At 35.7% G+C, this 19,817-nt stretch overlaps 3 protein-coding genes across 3 annotated transcripts; 2 read left to right on the forward strand and 1 right to left on the reverse strand.

Annotated features, from left to right (window-relative positions):
- Positions 1-3,773: 3,773 nt before the first annotated feature.
- LOC126688636 (UDP-glycosyltransferase 71K1-like) lies at positions 3,774-5,469 on the forward strand. Its single transcript, XM_050383405.1, has one exon. It carries the CDS (start codon positions 3,884-3,886, stop codon positions 5,300-5,302), a length of 1,419 nt encoding a protein of 472 aa, XP_050239362.1. The 5' UTR covers positions 3,774-3,883; the 3' UTR covers positions 5,303-5,469.
- Positions 5,470-6,960: 1,491 nt separating this feature from the next.
- On the reverse strand, positions 6,961-12,864 carry LOC126688643 (centromere/kinetochore protein zw10 homolog). The gene is made up of 14 exons (XM_050383415.1): positions 12,169-12,864; positions 11,775-11,912; positions 11,382-11,555; positions 11,000-11,161; positions 10,515-10,748; positions 10,279-10,428; positions 9,841-9,933; positions 9,393-9,488; positions 9,078-9,206; positions 8,878-8,955; positions 8,614-8,772; positions 8,378-8,525; positions 8,179-8,261; positions 6,961-7,449 (listed from the first exon to the last, which is right to left on the reverse strand). Exons 1-14 carry the CDS (start codon positions 12,739-12,741, stop codon positions 7,345-7,347), a joined length of 2,322 nt encoding a protein of 773 aa, XP_050239372.1. The 5' UTR covers positions 12,742-12,864; the 3' UTR covers positions 6,961-7,344.
- A 5,248-nt stretch (positions 12,865-18,112) lies between these two features.
- LOC126714177 (UDP-glycosyltransferase 71K1-like) lies at positions 18,113-19,576 on the forward strand. The gene has a single exon (XM_050414207.1). The coding sequence runs from the start codon at positions 18,117-18,119 to the stop codon at positions 19,503-19,505; it is 1,389 nt and encodes a 462-aa protein (XP_050270164.1). The 5' UTR covers positions 18,113-18,116; the 3' UTR covers positions 19,506-19,576.
- The last annotated feature ends 241 nt before the right edge of the window (positions 19,577-19,817 follow it).

The following is a 19,817-nucleotide window of genomic DNA, read 5'->3' on the forward strand; positions in this document are numbered from 1 at the left end:
AAGTTGCAACCTATCCATCGTAACCAGAAGACAGAAACACCATTTGATTGTTCTGGTCATAGGAAGAGAAATAAGATGAAGATGGATAAAAAATAAAAAAAAAAGTAAGGTGCAGGTGAGAATAAAGTTGGAAGGAAGCTTCGCATTACTTTTAGGAGACTCAGGAATAGTCTTCTTATTTGTTGTGGTCATGGGAATACGATATGTAAAATATTACAAGAGCTTGTTGCGTTTCCTTTTAAGATAGTGTGCTTCGAGGGGAGGGGGTTATTGAAAAACAAAAGGATAATGCACAATAGTAACTTAGAACTAGAAGTGACTGGGAAATTTTTTTTTTTTTTTTTGAAAGTTTATTTATTTGGGAGGAACAGCTCATGTAGAGTAGTAAAGCTTCGCTGTGTGTTTAAACATGGGATGGGCTTGAGGTCCGAGAAAGAAACTGAAGTTGCTTGGGTGAGAAAATGTAAAATTCGGCTTGGACTGCGGGAGACGCCTCTGGCGAGCCACTATGGGCAGAGCAGCTCTTTTTGAGGGCTGTCCCCATCTCAGTTGTCCTTTTTAGAGACCAACTTTGCTATTGATATAATACTTTTCACAACTTATTGAGATGTCAAGTGATGAGGGGTGGACGGTCAACATTTTTTATATGAACCCATTACTAAAATCACATTTACTTTTCACTGCTCACAATTTACAAGTTTAGTAAATTAAGGAAAAAGTTATGTAAAAATTTATATGATTAGACTTATTCTTATGGAGACTCAGATGGCTAGGTCTCGAAACTACTTGAAATTACACGAGGTAGATCAATTTTGGGACGAGTTGGATGTGTAATGTATTTTGTCAAACCTGAGTGCCTTCAACATCAGTGAGGTAGAGATAAAAAAACTATAAGTTGGTGATGTATAAAAAAAAATTATATATATATATATATATATATATATATATTGTGGGGACCTAAGAACCGAGGAAGAATGCAACAAGTTGTGACTATCGTTATAAAAGCATTATTAGCCTGAGGAGGGGATTCACCCGAGGATAGGAGAGGAAGGGACAAAATACTTCCTGGAAGTTCGAATGGAGAGGATGGTGTCCAAAAAGAGTCAAAGTAGGTGAAAGAAGTTTCTAGTGAAAGCTCACCTACTGTCGCCACATTAAATGATTGGTAACAGTTTTATCAACTGCATTGAGAGAGAGAGAATAGTGTACTTCTTTGCGCAAGAACATTGTCCTCGGACGAGATTGTAAAGAACCATTTATATACTTAATCTTTGACTTTCGTTCATTCCCTCTTTGTCTGAATCCTCGGGTTAAGCCCAACTTGTTTTACCCCACTCTCTTCACAAATATCTATTGGTTTGGGCTTATCTAAATAGCATAAATTTCACTATTCTAAGTGACTTTGGACAGCCAGATTTTCGTGCTCATACATATATAATTTAAATATATACCAAACAAAACATATAATATACATTTTTAAGGACAGAGCATAGCAAAATGGGTCAAAATGGGTCAAGGTGAGCAAACTCGTCCTAGATGGGAAAACATAAACAGTCAGAGTGGATCACGGAGGGTGAAATTGTTTCCATCCCTAGTCTCACAAAAAAATTTCATTTTTCACTTTTTTAACTTTTTTTTAAACATTTTTTAATCAATAATTAAAATTAAAAATTATTTTTTTCAACTATCAATCTCAACCATTCATAGAAATTACATCATGTTATCTTATATATTGCACCTAATCTCATTGCCTAATCACTCTATGATGTTATGCAAGTCAACTTTTCTTGCATAACAGAGAAGTCGAAATAAATAGCTTGCAACTCAACCATGAAACTGCAGACTGAGCATCTTTTGAAAAAAAGAATGAGTAATGAGATGAAATCTTTCTCCAATGATTAAAAAAATGCTTAAAATTAAAGGAAATAATTCTCTAATGATTAAAATGCATAAAATAAAGTGTGACGTCTTTGTTGGTGTGCTTTTCTTGTAGGGATAGGTAGGGAAAACGCGGGACAAGACAAGAGCACAGTTGGTCGAGGAGAGGATGAGAGGCAGTGTTTGGTGTAACATGGATATCTCACCACTCCCACGTGTGATGGATTTTATAGATATACTAGTTACAAAAAAAAAAATAATAATAATAATAAAAATTATGGGGCTGAAGCAGTAGTGACTAGTGACCACTGATTTGCCTAAAAAATTTTATATTTTGTAATTTTTTTTATTATAAAAAACTAATTTTAAACTAAACTATTTTGTCAACTCGCACGATTTGGGTTCAACAAGCATAAAATGATGATACGTCTACAACACTTTTATATTAATTTTATAAAAAATTATTAGTGATAAGTTGTTATGTTTTAAAACTAAGCTCATCATTGATTTACTTTTATATCCATTCAAAACAACTTGTCATCTAAAATTTGGTAAAATATTGTGGATGTAACATTTTTTACAAAAATAATTAACATAGACAAAATTTGGCTACAAACTTGGTTGTAGCCTAAGACTACAACTTTTACTAAAAATTCAACATGGTTACTATAGGGTCTCGAGTTATAGTCTAACCCCAAAACTTATTTGTGTTTTACTAAAAATTCAACATGGTTACTATAGGGTCTCGATTTATAGTCTAACCCCAAAATGTATGGGATATTGGCCCAATGAGCTCAATGCAATAAATTTGTAAATAGTGGATCGAAGAACTAGGCCTTAATGAATTGAACAACAGATAGTTTTGATTTGAATGACAGTCAAACACAAATAAGAGATTTTGATAAGTCAAATGTAAATCGAGAAGAGAAAACATCATACTTAGTAGAGTCGTTATTGTTTTAGGTAATATAACTTTTTTTATTATTTTATATGCAACAAGTGCATCAAGAGAGGTTGATAACTTAATATGATCCATAGCATCTAGTATTTTTGTTGTCTTTTGTGTTGATGATAAGATTTGTGTAAAATTTTAGAAATTTATAATTTTTTTAGTAGTTTGATATTTATTATTATTATTATTATGTGAAAAAAACATGTCAAAACAACCCATTTTATAATCCGTTTAAGAAAATCCATTTTTGACCTGAATCTAGATGGATCAAACTCAAATCCAATCGAGCTCGACCTGTTTGCTTTGCCCATGTCTACTGTGATGAGCATCTCATGCAGTGTGATCCTTCGCGCACCTGTGTCATCCCATATGATGGTGCTTGGATCCACTCACACGATCATATAATTTTATTTCCTTTTCATTTCACATTGAAAATGGCTAGCTGTGAGTAGGTTGAAGTTCGATTTTTAGGTGAACCACTACAGAGTTAGAAAAATGGATTACGCGTGTTCTTTTTAAGTTTTAACTGGGTCAGCAAGTGGAGAATCTAACAAAAATCCCCCAATGTTCCTGCGGACTTGTCCCTTAAGAATTGAACCTGAGGTAGTTTTGAATTGTTAAATGTTCCTAAAGCCTTTTGTGATGTATATTTTAAAGATCCCAAAACATAATAAGGATCATGCTAACGAGTGCCCTAAGATCACTTGTTAGTATTTTTCTAAAATGATTTTTTTCATTTCACATTTATGATGTACTCTACCTGTAAATCTTACCATAAATATAAGATGAGAAAATAACGTAATATGAAAGCACCTTGTAATTACTCTACAAAGTCGTTGTATACGTAAAGTCTTCCAGCTGCCAGCTTTTATATTTCCAAATATATTTTTAAAACATAAATAATATTTAATAAACGTCACCCATGACCAATCTACCAAAAAATGATTAAAATGAAATTATTTTTACTACAAAAACCACACCACAAAGAAGTAGAGGGCAGGGAAAAGATAAGTCAAGTCACAACATCCTAGGAATTTGGTAGGAAAAGCAACAATGATCTCAAACTCAAAGATGAAGCAAGCAGCAGAGCTGATCTTCGTCCCAGTGCCAGGAATTGGTCACTTGGTGTCGACCCTTGAATTTGCAAAACGCCTAATTGATCGTGATGATCGACTTTTCATCAAAATCCTTTCCATGAAGTTCCCCTTTACTTCCACTGCAGATGCATACACCAGATCACTCACTGCTTCACAACCTCGAATCCAAATCATAGATCTTCCTCAGGTAGACCCTCCTCCATCATTAGATCTATCCGTCTCAACCGAAAACTACATCTATGTCTTCATAGAGAAAAACATACCCAACGTTAAAAAGGCTGTCACAGATATTCTATCCTCCAACTCGGGTTCATCCCATGTTGTCGGTCTGGTCCTTGACTTTTTTTGCCTGTCCATGATTGATGTGGGCACAGAACTCAATCTCCCATCTTATTTATTCTTAACTGCTAACTTAGGATTTCTTTCTCTCATGCTTTGTCTTCCAACTCGCCATAACCAAATAGGCACTGAATTTAGCGAGTCAGATCCTGAGTTCTTAATCCCAGGGATACTCAACCCAGTACCTTCTGGTGTTCTTCCTTCAGCGGTGTTTAACAAGCATGGTGGCTACACTGCTTATGTTAAGCTTGCTCAAAGGTTCAGAGACACCAAAGGAATTATGGTGAATTCGTTCAGAGAATTGGAGCCATATGCTTTTGATTCATTTTCCGATGGCCAAACCCCTCCAGTCTACACGATTGGACCAGTGCTTGACCTCAAGGGTCCACCTGACCCTGCTTTGGATGAGGCTCAGCATGACAACATCATGAAATGGCTTGATGATCAACCTCCATTGTCCGTGGTGTTTCTATGCTTTGGAAGCATGGGGAGCTTTGATGAAACCCAAGTGAAAGAGATGGCTCTTGGCCTAGAGAGTAGTGGACATAGGTTCTTGTGGTCCCTGCGGTCACGCACCCCCAATGCTTTGGCTGATGATGTCTTGCCAGAAGGTTTCTTGGATCGGATCAAAGGGAAGGGGATGATATGTAGTGGGTGGGCACCACAGGTGGAGGTCTTGGCTCACAAAGCAATAGGAGGATTTGTATCTCATTGTGGATGGAACTCCATATTGGAGAGCTTGTGGCATGGTGTGCCTATTGTAACGTGGCCTATATATGCTGAGCAACAGCTTAATGCATATAGGATGGTGAAGGAGTTGGGGTTAGCGGTGGAGCTGAGGTTGGATTATAGGAATGGTAGCAATCTTGTGATGGCTGATGAGATAGAGAGAGCTGTAAGACGTGTGGTGGATGATCATGAGGTTAGGAAGAAGGTGAAGGAGATGGGAGAGATGGCCAGAAAAGCTTTGATGGATGGTGGTTCTTCGTTCAATTCTATTGGACAACTTATTGAGGATATGATAGGCACAAGTTGAAATGCAGGGACAGAGCCACGTTCAGCTCTATTGTACACTAGTTATATTACACCACTCATAATAAATGTTTAAAATTTACTAGTTTGCTGAGATAAAAAGATTCAGTTGAGATAATGTTTTGTACATTCAATAGGGATGATGCTTTGCTTGGCGTGTTTTGTTGGCAATTTGTCCTTTGACAACATCTGCTTGCTCTTGCTGTGTTGTCACTAGTGATAATAAACACTTGTAGATTTATTTTATCAATAAAGTTTTACTGATTAAAAAAAATTCATTTGCTCAAAGTAACATTTCGAAAAAGAAAGTTGTCAATTAACCTATAACTTGTGTCCCTAATCTAAATTTCTAAATGAAATTTTTGTTAACAATTTTTATTATTTTTATTTTGGTTTTTATGCAGTTAAAGTCCTTTAGTAAACCCAAACAAAAAATAGTTAGGATAAAATACAAAAACTATCAAGAATTTTGGGCTAATACTATATACTTAAGCTAAAAAAAATATCATTCTCAAAAAAAAAAAAAAAAATATATATATATATATATATATATACTTAAGATCATTTGAAAATTCTCTTACTCTTACTTCACTCTTCATCTGTGACAGCTAGATATTTACTATTGGCTGCCCAAACATTTCCTTGTAAATATAATTGTCATATGCAATTATTGTGAAATATGTGCAATCAAGACAAGCTGATGAACTTTCAAAAATATGTTGATATGTTGATATGTACATCTTGAATTTAAAATAATTTTTTGTTCATGCCTTAGTTCCCCTAGACGAAATTCCTGGTTCCATCCGTGTTGATATATACTGTGAATGACTGTATTTTGGGTTGATTTATCATTCTTGTTGAAGAATTTGGAAAGAGTAAGTTCATCTATTTAGCCATGGTCATGTCGATTGTGGAATTTATATGCCTAAATTGTTGAATGTGCTTATTTTATTGCTCTTTGCGTCCGAAATTACCCTTCTGTTCAAACAAATGTCTCAACACAATACTGCATGGATGATAACCTCGAAGCAGAATATTAGAAAACGAGAATGAGATTTCAGTCTAAGAACGATTTTGATGTTACGAACAACATGTTTGTGCCATGAGACATTTTATAGTTACAATATTTAAATGACTTATTTCCCATAGTGAACGTGCTCTACTTCCGAACGAGAGGAACGTTCTCCAATTCTTTGCCTTCTTTGGAAGTCCGAGGTTAAAGTACCATCACAAACAATAAAGGTTTATTCTTGAGTAGGATCATGTCATGAAAAAGAAATATGTTAAATGATTTCTATAGTATCTTATAAAATCATCATCTCGGGTTTTAGTGAGATTTTGGGTTTTACTAACATAGATATGCATTAGTAAACCATTTTAAGAAATTTTTATAAAAAAAAAAAAGAAAAAAGAAAAAGTGACTATAGATTTGCATTAATAAACCATTTTTGACAATTTTTTCACTTTTTAATATATGCCTAAAGTTAAATTAACTGCTACAATTGGCAGTACATAAGTCAGAAAATTTTGCACTCATTAGGTGGCATTTGATTTCAGCAACTGCAAAATTTGGTGGGGTAATAATATCGAAGGTTTCTGGCTTCTACAAGAATATAGCATTCATAGGTGGCATTTGATTTCGGCAACAGTAAAATTTTCTAATTTAGCAAAAAAATAAATAAATAAATAAAACTGCAAAATTTTCTTTCTAATCCGTCGTACATGTACATCACCACACAAATCTCAGATCTGGAAAAGTTTACAACCAAGACTGGGAAGGTTTCTTTTTTTACAAGTAGAATGAACTTTACAAACAAAAACAACAAAAGAACTGCGGCTTTCGTTTTGTCCATTCTATCCTCTTCACCTTTTCTATCATTTCAATTTTCCATCCTCCCAATCAGACAAGGCATTAATCCCATTGATAAACCTACTGTTTTCTGTTCCTTGTATTGCCATAAAGGTGTGGATGAATTTGAACTGCAGTGCGGTTAGGAATCATCTCTAAAACTTATTTTACTGCTTTCTCCTTTCCCAGTAGAAAATTCAGGAAAATTGATTGGAGCTTTCAAAACAGGAATTTTCTATCCTCCATAAGCATTCTTTTCTTAAAGGCGAGTCTGTAAATATGGCTTTGATGAAATATTCCACCTGCAAAGAAAACAATTGAACAGATATAGATCGAAAGAACATGTAAAATAAGTTGGTCCATCTTTGGAGAGTTTAATAACTTAAAACTTGTCCAATATGAACTATTTGAAGGAAAATACAGAAGGTAAGAACTCAGCAATATATGCAAAATTGAGAAAAGAAAGTAGCGTTGAATGATCTCCACCTTCCCCACCCCTCATCCCCAAATTTCTATTTTTAAATTGAACTTCTGTGAGTGTGTGTGTATATATATATATATTTTTTTGAATAATTTTTGAACTTTAGAAGTATAGATGAGATAACCAACTTAACTAAGCCTCATTCCCAACTAATAGGGTAATGATACATGAATCACCTTTTGTCATTAAGTCTTCTTTGACCATATTTAATGTTAAACCTTTGATAATTACATCTTGGTACCCATTAAATGTATATATAAGTTTCATAAGTTAACCCACTAATTGATAAAAGCATTGTTTGTAAGTTTAATAGGAAGTATAGATGAAGTTCCATTAAATTATCTGCCAATATATCCTCTCTTTTTTATTGGTTATGCTACACACATGCACAGTGGGTTTTGACACCCACAGCCTCACCCTCTACCCATTCCTATGGGAGAAGTGTCATTTGAGTTAGAGCTCCTGGGCAAAAAATTAATAAGAACAATAAAATAATAATATATTACACAAGCACACAAAAATATCTATGCCCAAATCAGTCAAATCATACCTCTGATAGTGTGAAACCACAATTGAGCAGCTCTCCACTTTCCCAATCAGTTGTAATGGATTTCAGAGGCAAATCTAATAATTCTGGGGAACATTAAAGGTAGAGGTTAATAAATGATAATGGGTATTAGTTGCAAGACATTGACTAGTTGTCCACCAATTTAAAGAGAAAAATTTTAGCATCAGAGACAAACACATGCCTGCCAGTTTACGGATTTTACATAAAGATGGTATTAGATGATCAAGAGAGGCTGTAGAGTCCTCTTGTGGCCTCTTTTGGCTGACAGATCTCAGGGATTCAAACAAAGAAGATAGATTTTCCAACATCAGATGAATCAGTCTTTGAAGCTGGGAACGTTATAATGATGGGTTAGATAGCTTCTAACAGATTAACATGAAAAGTTACAAATCCTTATACTGAAGACTGATAGACTACCTGTAATGTTTCATCTGCTGCCATATCATCTAAAAGGAGTATATCTTTCGTGATTCTAGAAAAAACTGTTTCTAAAACCATACACATGCTTCTCTTGTAAGTTGAAGGCAGCAAGAGTGGCTCCCATATGATATGAACTTTCTCCAGAATAAAAATTACCTGCTCAAAGAATGTTTAGTTTCATCTAATAGGGAAAAGGAAAGGCTTTGAAGAAAATAACAAAAAGGGGGAATTAAATTGCACCCATTAACTGTACAGAAATACCTGATCTATACTAAACTTTGCTAATTCAAATTGTTGCTTCTGATAGGTATTCTGGAAACCATCAGCACCATCTACAGCCTAAAATAGAATAAAGTTTTGACAAAGTAATAAAATAGAAGATTACAATTTATTAAAGGCAGATAAAGTTATAAAACTTAGCCAGATTTAAATGATATATACATTCAAGATTAGACTCTTACCTCTTTTAAATTATATATAATAAGTTGAATTTGCATCTGCAGTATTTCTTCTGCCATAAGCTGAAACCTTGGAGCCATATCAACAAATATGGCATGTTCCTTAAGGGAATTTGGAAAGTCTGAGCGATACTGAAACAACAGAGTTCAAATGAATGAGCCAACAGAAGATTCACCCCTATATGAAAGTTAAGATTAAATCTCTCTTTCATTACTTTTCTTGATAAGAAACATTTTTTGTTAAATTCCTTTTATATGAATCCATAAGGGTAAAAGAGGAGACGGGGGTGGGAGCATGTAGAAACCCTTTGTCAATACCTCAAATGCAAGCCCAAGTATCTCTTGAGATAGATAAATACAGTCATTGTGCATGAGAACAGCAACCTGATTGATGCCATCAAGCTGCCTTTCCAGCTAAATAAGTCAGAGAAAAAAAAAATTAGAATATTAACCTAGTAATCCACATGATCGTGAAAAGGATGAGAGACATCATCCAAATGCACCGGTGAATAGGAGAGAAGTCATAGGATTTAATCTAACAAAACTTGCCCTAATGAAGATTACACACTATAACTTTAAAACTTATAACATTAAGTTAAAAAAAACCAATGGTAAAAATTTATAATAGGAAAAAATAACCAAAACATACTGTATTTTGCATCTACATTTGGGACCTTTAATGTCAGACAACAATTCCCCAACAATTATGCCATAAAAAGGTGTAAAACTTAAACTATCATTTAACGCTATTGCTGCATGAACTAACCTTGACAGGCATGACAACTTCATAGAGAAGCATAGCATCCCTAGCAGCATGATAGAATTCTAGAGCAACTCTAGTGGATGACAGGCAAACATCCTGCACAGAATTGGCATTAATCATAATCAAGCTCTCAAAGTATAATACACACTGGTTGGTGATTTAACCAAAGAATTTTAAGGAAGATAATAACTCATGAGGGTGCCTTCACTTAAACCACTAAGTTCTTTATTACAATTCAAGTTCTGTGATACTATCTATCACTTATGACTTAAAATAAAATAAAAATTCCAAAAATAATTTTTTTTTTTGTATCCCTTAGTTTGCATCTCAAGAGGCAAGACCATTATTCTTTCTCTTGTGTTGTGATACATTTTCACTATTTAATGAATTTCACAGGCAACAAAAGGAGAATCAAATTATTTTATTCTTTAGTTCATATACCTTCAGTGTCTGATGCACTAGCTCCATTAATTGACTCACAGCTTTAGACACCACACAACTCTCAGACAAAAAAAGCAAATCTACAACTTGTTCATAAGAATTTACAGCCATTCCATCCTTCTTCAACATAGGACCTTTCCTTGTGTACTCCTATTAGAGGGGAAAAGAGTTCGTTATTCAAAAGTTAACATCTCAAAACAACAAAAAATGTATTAATAACAGGCCAAAGAGCTCACTTGAGGAACGTCAAAGTCACAATGTAGAAGCAATTTTCTAGCCTTTGCCAGGATTTCTGCCTTTTTCCTAGATGCAAAATGAACCTCAACATTTTCAGCGAAGTTGCTCAGTCTTTCATCCTTGTTATCAGATGCTGAAATAAATAACATTTCCTTTAAACCAGTCTCAAACTGAGATGTACATTCGATAATCTTCTGAAAGTCGGCAAGCTTTGAAGCATCCTTAGGTACAACCTGAAACAAGAAACATTCCATAATCTAAGAAATAGCTGTATGCAGGAAAATTTACCAAAAATAATCCTAATGGCATGAATGACATATACAAACAAATGATTCTTATCAAATCTAAGTTATCTAACAAAGAAGCTAATTCTTCAACCCGTATAAAATCCTACTTTAATTGAGTATATCTAACTAAGTTTTTTAATAAACCATGTAAAAATGTTGATCAACTCTCTCTGATGCTAAAATTAGCTAACACAAACCTTGGAAAGAAAGTTAGAAATAATCATCTCTGCTATCCTTGGCCACGTCAATCTTCCAAAAGAATGAATCCAAGAACCATTTTCGAAGCATATGAATTTGTAGATAAACTTAACGACCTGAATAATCCCTGAATAGATTGCCTCACCTTCAACATTTTCAATCTGAAAATTATAACAAAGGAAATTCAGGGAAACAATTAACAAAATCCACCTCAAACACAAAATGTCAAGAGAAACTCAGAATACCACTATGGTCAAAGAAGTGAATGCATAAAGTAACTTTTTTTGTATAACAATGCAAATCTATAACACCTGAGCAAACACAAACATGTACTTGCATTAAACAATAATAAAGTTAGAATTTTTTTATGAATATTATTACCTTAGGATCAATTGATGGTACTATCTTCAATATTGCTTCGGTCATTTCTTTGGAGTCTTGATTTACCTCCTCCACAAATGAAATAGGTGATCCGCGTTTTACCACGGGAGTTATGACATGCTTGATTATCAAATCTGCTACTTTAGCGAGTCCATAATCCAAAATTCCAACCACCTACAAAAGCCCCATAACAAACTTAGAGAAACAAATTCATCGCAAAGCATCTTGCCACCAATCCCGCAAGAGTACTAATATTTTATACGACCACATCGTTCAATTATCAAAATGCTAACAGACATCTCTAGCTTATAGAAAACTAGACACGGGCAAGTGTGAGCATGCATGTATCATCATCACATACAAAAGTACACATAATGCATTGATTTAACTTACATCCATGGCCTCGAAAACTGTTCGGAGCTCAATCCCCTTGATTCCATCATGACTCAACCGATATTGGACGCGAAGTCTTCTAGTCTCCAGCTCAAAACGCACCCCATTTTCCATGAATTTTACTAGCACCTCTTGAATCTACACACCCAAATCCAAGACCTCTAAAAAACAATCACAAACTCAATAAAAATCACCAATATACATATCAATCGCATTCACTAAAATTCAATACATATAAAAATAAGATAACCTAATGCTCTATTTACCATTTAGTCGACATTTAATAACTAAAAATTATTATATCAGTCAATGCATATGAATTGAGTTTTTTTTTACCATTTTCCCAAATTTTGTCAACAACCAAACAGAGCCTAAGGAAAAACAAAAACGGTACCTCTTCAAAGCAATCGGACCATTCCTTCTTCAACAGTGCGTACACCAGAGGCTGATTTTGAGTCTGGTCAGCCACGTCAGCATCATCATCATCAACATGCAAGGCTTTCTTCAACAGCGTTAGATCCTCAGCGGCGAATCTAAACCGTCCATTCCTCAATGCCTCCCTCACTCCCTCAAACCTGTCGTTAATTTCCGCAATTGCCCTCACCAAATCCAGCAATTCCCTCTGTGTCCTCGATTCCTTCACCTTGGCATTGACCTCGTCGATGAGGTCGCGAATCTCAACATCGACGGGACGGTCGGATGAGATAAAACGCAAGAGATCGGCGACGTTGGCGGAGATGGAATCGGACTGGGAAACGGCGTCGGTGCAGAGGGAGAAGAGGTTGGCGAAGTGTTCGTGGTGGGAGAGGATGTAGGATTGGACCTTGGATTTGATTTGGAGAGAGTGGGATTCGAGACGCTGGGTGAGGAGACGCAGATCCGGTGCGGATAGCGGGGACGATGGGTCGCTGAGGTCGCGGGCAGAGAGGAGATCGCGGACATTGATTGAGTCGAAGAGTGCCTCCATTTGTGGCTGTGGTTGTGGTTGTGGTGATGGAGGAGGATTCAGGCGCGAGAGAGAGAAAAGAGCCACACACGCCTGAGATGTGAGAGAGAATTAATAAATTTTTTTAAAAAGTTGATACAGTAATTGCTACTAATGCTAGTAGCAATTTACATTTAAAACCCCTTTGGTGTTCGGGTTGGAATGATAGCGGGATAGGTATGGGGCGGGTTTTTTATATATGTAATATTAAAACTCATAAAACATTAAAAAAAAAAAAAAAACCAAGTTCTGAGAATACAAAAATATTTCCAAAGCTTAATAATACCAGTACATTTCCACCATGTTTCCTCAAGACTTTCAACACACTGACTCAGGAAATTCTTTTCAAAATGTAGGTGTACAAACACTTTGAGACCAAGAACCCAACCAATTCGACCAATCCCTTGGGTTAGAACATTTTAAGTATCAAGAAATACAAAAACAATTCAAACATAACAATACAATAATTAAAAAAATATATAAACAATTTAAATCTTAAAACATAAAAATATAAATTCAATAGTATAACATAAAAAAACAGCATAAAATTAAAGTTTGAAGGCTAAAAGCACATATTATACCTTATAAAACAAATCTCAAAATTTTTTTTATTGTTTACATATAAATGGGGTGGATATGGGGGAAAATGTTAACCCCCATCGCTGCTCCATTTGCTATGGGGGACGAGAAAAACCCATATATTAAGAATAGGTGAGATGGGATTAAATTGTCATCCCTAGTTTGAGGGTGCTAAAATAGCATTTTGGGAGTTTTAGCACCCCCAATATAAAGGATAAAATATAAAATAAGCTAGTACATAAAACACAGTACTGCATTTGTTTTTTGGTCGATGCAAAGAGGAATTTTATTTAAAAGAAAACATATTGCAGGATTATACGTCTAGCTACAGGCACCTCTGTATGAGTGCCTATTTGAAAAGTGTCCCTAGTATACTACTTATATTCAAAAATAAGGAGGGGCCTTCCACCTAGTGCTGTACAGCTCTTTACATTTTTTTTTTTTTTGGCAAAAGTACAGCTCTTTACATATACTTATATTTTTATAGAGCATAACTTCTAAACAGGCCATAAAGGATCACAATAAATGGTTTGTTTGGAAGTTTAGAGAGAGAGGAGAGTAGAGGGGAATGGTTCTCCTCTACCTTGTTTGGATGTTTTTAAAATTAGTAAGGGGGAAGGGAGTAATTAGCTCTTTCTCTTGTTTGGATGTTTTAAAAATTATGATAGAGATGAGAGGAAATGATTTAAATAGACAAATTTACCCCTATTTGAAAATGGACTTACAACATTGGTTTATAATTAATTTATCAGTTTTGTAAAGTTTTGAACCTGATTATCATTCGTCCAAAATCTTAGAATATGTTAGTGATTTTTTTTAATTTTTTTTGGAGAAGCATTAAAAAAAAAAAGTATATACCTAAAAACTAAAAAAAAAAAGAGTAAAAATCCTCGTCTAGACCCATAAATTTTAATTACCAAAAAAAAATAATAATAATAATTCAAAGAGAGTTTAGACTGACCAATGAGGATCATCAGGCCTAGTGGCACATTGATGAAAGGCCAAGACAGCACGAACCTTCAAACCGCACTGTTTTGCTAAGGCAACGAGGTCCAAATACCCTAGCCAATTGTAAACCCTAGGTTCAACTCTCTCCACTAGTCCCCACCAGACTTCGACGACGATGCCTTCAACACCGACAACTGATAGAGCTTTGAATGACTGTGCCATGGCCTTGAGATGCCGGACTTGGCCGCCGGTACTAACGGAGTTGATGGGGAGAATGACGAACACCAGTGATCCTAGCCTTTGGCATTGTGGCGAGGAGAATTTGTGGTAGAGCTCATATTGGATGTGTTCGCTTTCGCCTTCGTTGTTTAGAGAGATGAAGCCGCTGGCGCCGGAGGGTTTGGAGGAGTTGAAGTTGAGAAAGCTAAACAATAATAAGATTCAATTTTTTTTTCATTCACCTTAAATTTTCTTAGGAAACAAATAAAGATTATTTATATAATCGGTTTGTAATTTTGTTAATTTAAAAAGGGTAAATTGAGGAATTCATTTGGTTAATAATTTATCTACTCTACTTTCCCTCCAAATCTTTCCAATTTGGGGGAATTAAAAATGAGGGGTTAGAGGTAATTGAAACCCCTCTAAACCCCTCCCCCTCCTTCCTTAAAAAACTTCCAAACAAGATAATTGAATTACTCTCTCTCCCTTTACTCTACTCCCCCTCCCTTTTTAAACATTCAAACAGGCCATTAGCATTAGCATTGGGTTGTCTAAAACACTCAAAAAATCATTTTAAAAGACTAAACCACAAAAACCAACCTTTATCCGAGTTCCTACTTGTTAAAAATTTAACATACTTTCTATAGTAAAGTTCTACTAAAAGAAATTACTGTAGCTTAGTTCTATTCTTTTTATATTAATTTCCCCTCTCTCTTGCACTCACTTTGAGTTTTCCGTCTCTTCCCCCCCCCCCCCTCTCTCTCTTCTGTGATCTCTTTCTCACAAATAGACCCGAACCCAGCCATCTCTCCTCCTTTTACCGCTCACTGAATCACCAATTGGTAAGGCTAGCCACTGGCTTTGACATTGGTATTTCATTTTGATAAGCTCGATGATATCCATCAAAACCTCACTTGGTGAAGGTGTGGGTTTGGGGGCATGGATATTTGGTTGGCTTTCCATATTTTCTTTTTTCTCGTCTCTCTTTTCTTCCTTATCCTTATTGCCCCCTTTTTCCATTTTTCTTCCTTATCCTTGCAAAGGAAGTTTCTACCTATTAAAACTCAAAATTTGCGATTTATAGAGGTTAGGGGTGGGGGGGAAGGGGGGGGGGGGGGGTTTGTGATTCTTGGGTTTCGATGGTTGGAGGTCGTAGTTGTGGGTGGTGATTGTCGACGTTGAGATCGGTCTTATATGGCTGTCGGTGTTGAGTTTTGATCTATTGTTGGCATTGGGTTTCAATCGGTTTGGTTGGTGGTTGTCGGTGTTGAGATCGATTAGGGGTTGCAATTTTTTTTTTTTGGGGGATTGATATGGCTGAGATTGGTTAGATTTTTATTTTATGATAGAAAGACTAGAACTTTATTTACAAAGATAAAGAAACAGATACATCATGGACAAGAGCTTGTTTTAAAAAACCAAGGACACTCTTCAATCTAAGCAAACAAATCATCCAAGCCAAGAGCTTGTTTTACCAATAAATGAGCAAGCTTATTGCCTTGCCTTTTAACATAAGAGAAAGACACTTTCCTAAACTCATTACATTCAGGTAGCATCCCATATATCATACTAGAAACATTTGATGGAGCATTCGAAGATCGGTAGTAGTTTTTTGTTGTTATTGGGGGATATTTTTGGTCGAAACTATTTTATATTATTTTAATGAGTTGTATGTTAAAAGTATAAGAAATTGGATGTTGTGTGAGTTGTAAAATAATGTGTTAAAGTAGATAAAGTAGTGAGTTGTAAAATAATGTGTTAAAATAGATAAAGTAGTTTTTTATGTATTGAAATAAATATATTTTTACATACTCAAATGCTAATGCTCATGTACCTGTCGGCCATCCGATATGATGATGATAGAGGGATCCACTCATATGACTTATACATATATGACATGTTTTTTATATAATTATAGGAACTGAATTTGGCTTTATCTCCAAAATTTTAACTTTTTTAGTATTTCCTTTGTATTTGGTGTTGAAAATCACGTTTGCGGGGGTACTAGTTTAAGGTGAACAGTAATTTAAAAAAAAAAAAAAAAAAAAAACCCTCTTTGTGAAGGCTTTGCCACCAAAATATTCCCAAATAAATTTTATTTTTATATATTTTAGAATCACTCCCAAATAATTAAAAAATTATTAGTTTACACTATACACTAAACAAATGTGTATAATATTGTATAGTTTTATACAAATGGATACAATATTATACTTGTGGGGCCTGGCCCAAAATAATGGGCTAGTCAAACTACGGGCCCGTCCGAGAAGCATCCTGTCCGAGGAGAAGTCACAGCCAAAACCTTATTCAAGCCCAATTGCGGTAAAAGAAACCTATTCGAGGAGTAACTCCTCCTCGGACATTACGAAGTTCGGACGAAGAGCTCGCCCCAACCATTGCAGTTCATTCTCCAAGCATATAAAAAAGAATAAAACCCAAAATATCTCATGGAAAGCTGCCACCACCACATTAAATGTGTCACAACCACCCTCTTGGCCGCATTAATGAGGAAAAGACTCCTGAACAGTACTACCTTGACCACTGCAACTCACAAGGGAGTGATAAGGATGTCTGATAGGACAGGTGCTCAAGTGGGGGCTTAGATGATCAACAAGTGTAAGGTTCAGATAAGAATGAGAGAGCTATATAATGTAGTGGAGTCCCTCAAAGAGGGGGACGAAGAAATGTATTGGGCATTCAGGAAATAGAATCTTCTGTTAGATATCCATTCTTGTGTTTTTATTCCTGCAATAATATTGTCCATGCATCAGACCGACTAAGCTCACTGTGGTTAAATTCTTTGACCCATTCTCTACAAATATTTATTGTGTGTTGCGCCTCGGGCCAAGGCCTGATCAATAGGGTTTGAACCAGGAAAATCGTGCAACTACAATACTGTACATATTTTACTATATAAATCTTACATAAATAGTATACCCTCTTTTTCTACGACATTTTTGAAACTACTTAAATCTTCTAATTGTCTTAAAGCAAAATTGAATGAAATTGCAAACCCATTTGAGAAGGCTCTTGGAACCACTACACATGGTAATCACTCTCATCTGCTCTACATAATTTCTCTCTACAAAATTTGTAACAAATATATTGTTAATAAATTCTATTCAGGAATTTACAAACATAGAAAATGGTAAATTATAATAAAAAAATGTAGCTATATAAACAAGTTCTTTGTTTTTTTGGTGAAAGTATATAAACAAGTTTTGATTCAATACTATAAAGTTTAAAATTTAGCAATAACAGAAAATAAAAAAGAATTTACAAAGATCTCAAAATTTATAAAATTGCGCGAATAATGTTGTCCTTAAAAGTTGATTCGTGCGGAGTAGAACTCGGTACGAATGACTCTCTTTACCGAACAACTTCCCTAAATTAGACTATAGCAATAATCTTCAAGTTGGACACACCAGGAAGCACCAAGAACCTAGAACAATTACTTTGTCTTTTCTTAGAACCAAAAAGATAAGACCAGAGAGACATTGTCATAATTGAAAACATCAGTATAATAGCCAAGAAAAAAATATTTTACAAAACCCCCCACCACAAAAAGAAAAGAGGGAGTTGTTAGGGAAAACAAGGATCAAAGAGAAAAGATGAAGAAAGCAGAGCTGATCTTCATCCCAGTGCCAGGAATTAGTCACCTGGTGTCGACCCTTGAATTTGCAAAACGTTTAATTGATCATGATGATAGACTTTTCATCACAATCCTTTCCATGAAGTTCCCCTTTAATACTGCGACTACAGATGCATACACCAGATCAGTCGCTGCTTCACAACCTCGAATACAAATCATAGAAGTAGACCGTCCTCCATTATCAGACGATGCATCCACCTCATCTGAAAACTTCTTCGCTCTCTTCATAGAAAAAAACATACCCAACGTCAAAAATATTGTGACAGACATTATTGTATCCTCAAATTCTAACAACTCAGGGTCATCCCAAGTTGTCGGTTTGGTTCTTGACTTTTTCTGCTTGTCCATGATTGATGTGGGCAGAGAACTCAGTGTCCCATCTTATTTGTTCTTAACAACCAACGCAGGATTTCTTGGTCTTATGCTCTATCTTCCAACTCGTCATAACCAAATAGGCACTGAATTTACGAAGTCAGATCCTGAGTCGTTAATCCCAGGCATTTTCATCCCAGTACCTTCAAGTGTTCTGCCTTTAGTTCTGTTTAAAAAGTATAATGGCTATACTGCTTATATGAAGCTAGCTCAAAGGTTCAGAGAAACGAAGGGAATTATAGTGAATACCTTCACAGAGTTGGAGCAATATGCTCTTGATTCATTTTTGGACGATGGCCAAACCCCTCCAGTCTACCCCATTGGACCGGTGCTTGATCTCAAGGGTCAGCATAACCCTGCTCTGAATTGGGCTCAGCGGGACAGCATCATGAAATGGCTTGATGCCCAACCTCCATTATCAGTGGTGTTTCTATGCTTTGGAAGCATGGGGAGCTTTGGTTCAACCCAAGTGAAAGAGATGGCTCTTGGACTTGAGAGCAGTGGGCATAGATTCTTGTGGTCCTTAAGGACATCCACCTCCATGCCAGAAGGTTTCTTGGATCGGATCAAAGGGAAGGGGATGATATGTAGAGGGTGGGCACCACAGGTGGAGGTCTTGGCTCATAAAGCAATAGGAGGGTTTGTGTCTCATTGTGGATGGAACTCCATATTGGAGAGTTTGTGGCATGGTGTGCCTATTCTAACATTGCCTATATTTGCTGAGCAACAGCTCAATGCATTTAGGATGGTGAAGGAGTTGGGGTTAGCAGTGGAGTTGGGGTTGGATTATAGGAATGGTCGTGATCTTGTGACGGCTGATGAGATTAAGAGAGCTGTAAGACGTGTGATGAGTGATAATGAGGTTAGGAAGAAGGTGAAAGAGATGGGAGACATGGCCAGAAAAGCAGTGATGGATGGTGGATCTTCGTTCAGATCTTTTGGACAACTAATTAAGGATATGATAGGCAGCAATTGACATGGACTATGCATGACTATATTTTGGGTTAATTTCTTATTCTTGTTGACATTGCCGTGGACTATGCATGACTTTACCAGTTAGCTTGGGTTGTGTAAATATTGATTGTGCAATTTATATCCCTAATTCCTCAACTTGTTGAGTTGTGCTTGTTTTTTTGGTACTTTGTGGCTGAAATTGCCCTTTGTTCGACAAATGTCTCAAAACCATTTGCATGGATTGCAGTCCTTTTCATCACCAGTGCTTTGCTCCCTGGTTTAGATTGGAATCTGATTCAATAATTTGAGTATTTATGCCTGTGATATGAACCAA

The sequence above is a fragment of the Quercus robur genome, chromosome 1, assembly GCF_932294415.1.
Source record: "Quercus robur chromosome 1, dhQueRobu3.1, whole genome shotgun sequence".
In the NCBI taxonomy this organism is placed as follows: domain Eukaryota; kingdom Viridiplantae; phylum Streptophyta; class Magnoliopsida; order Fagales; family Fagaceae; genus Quercus; species Quercus robur.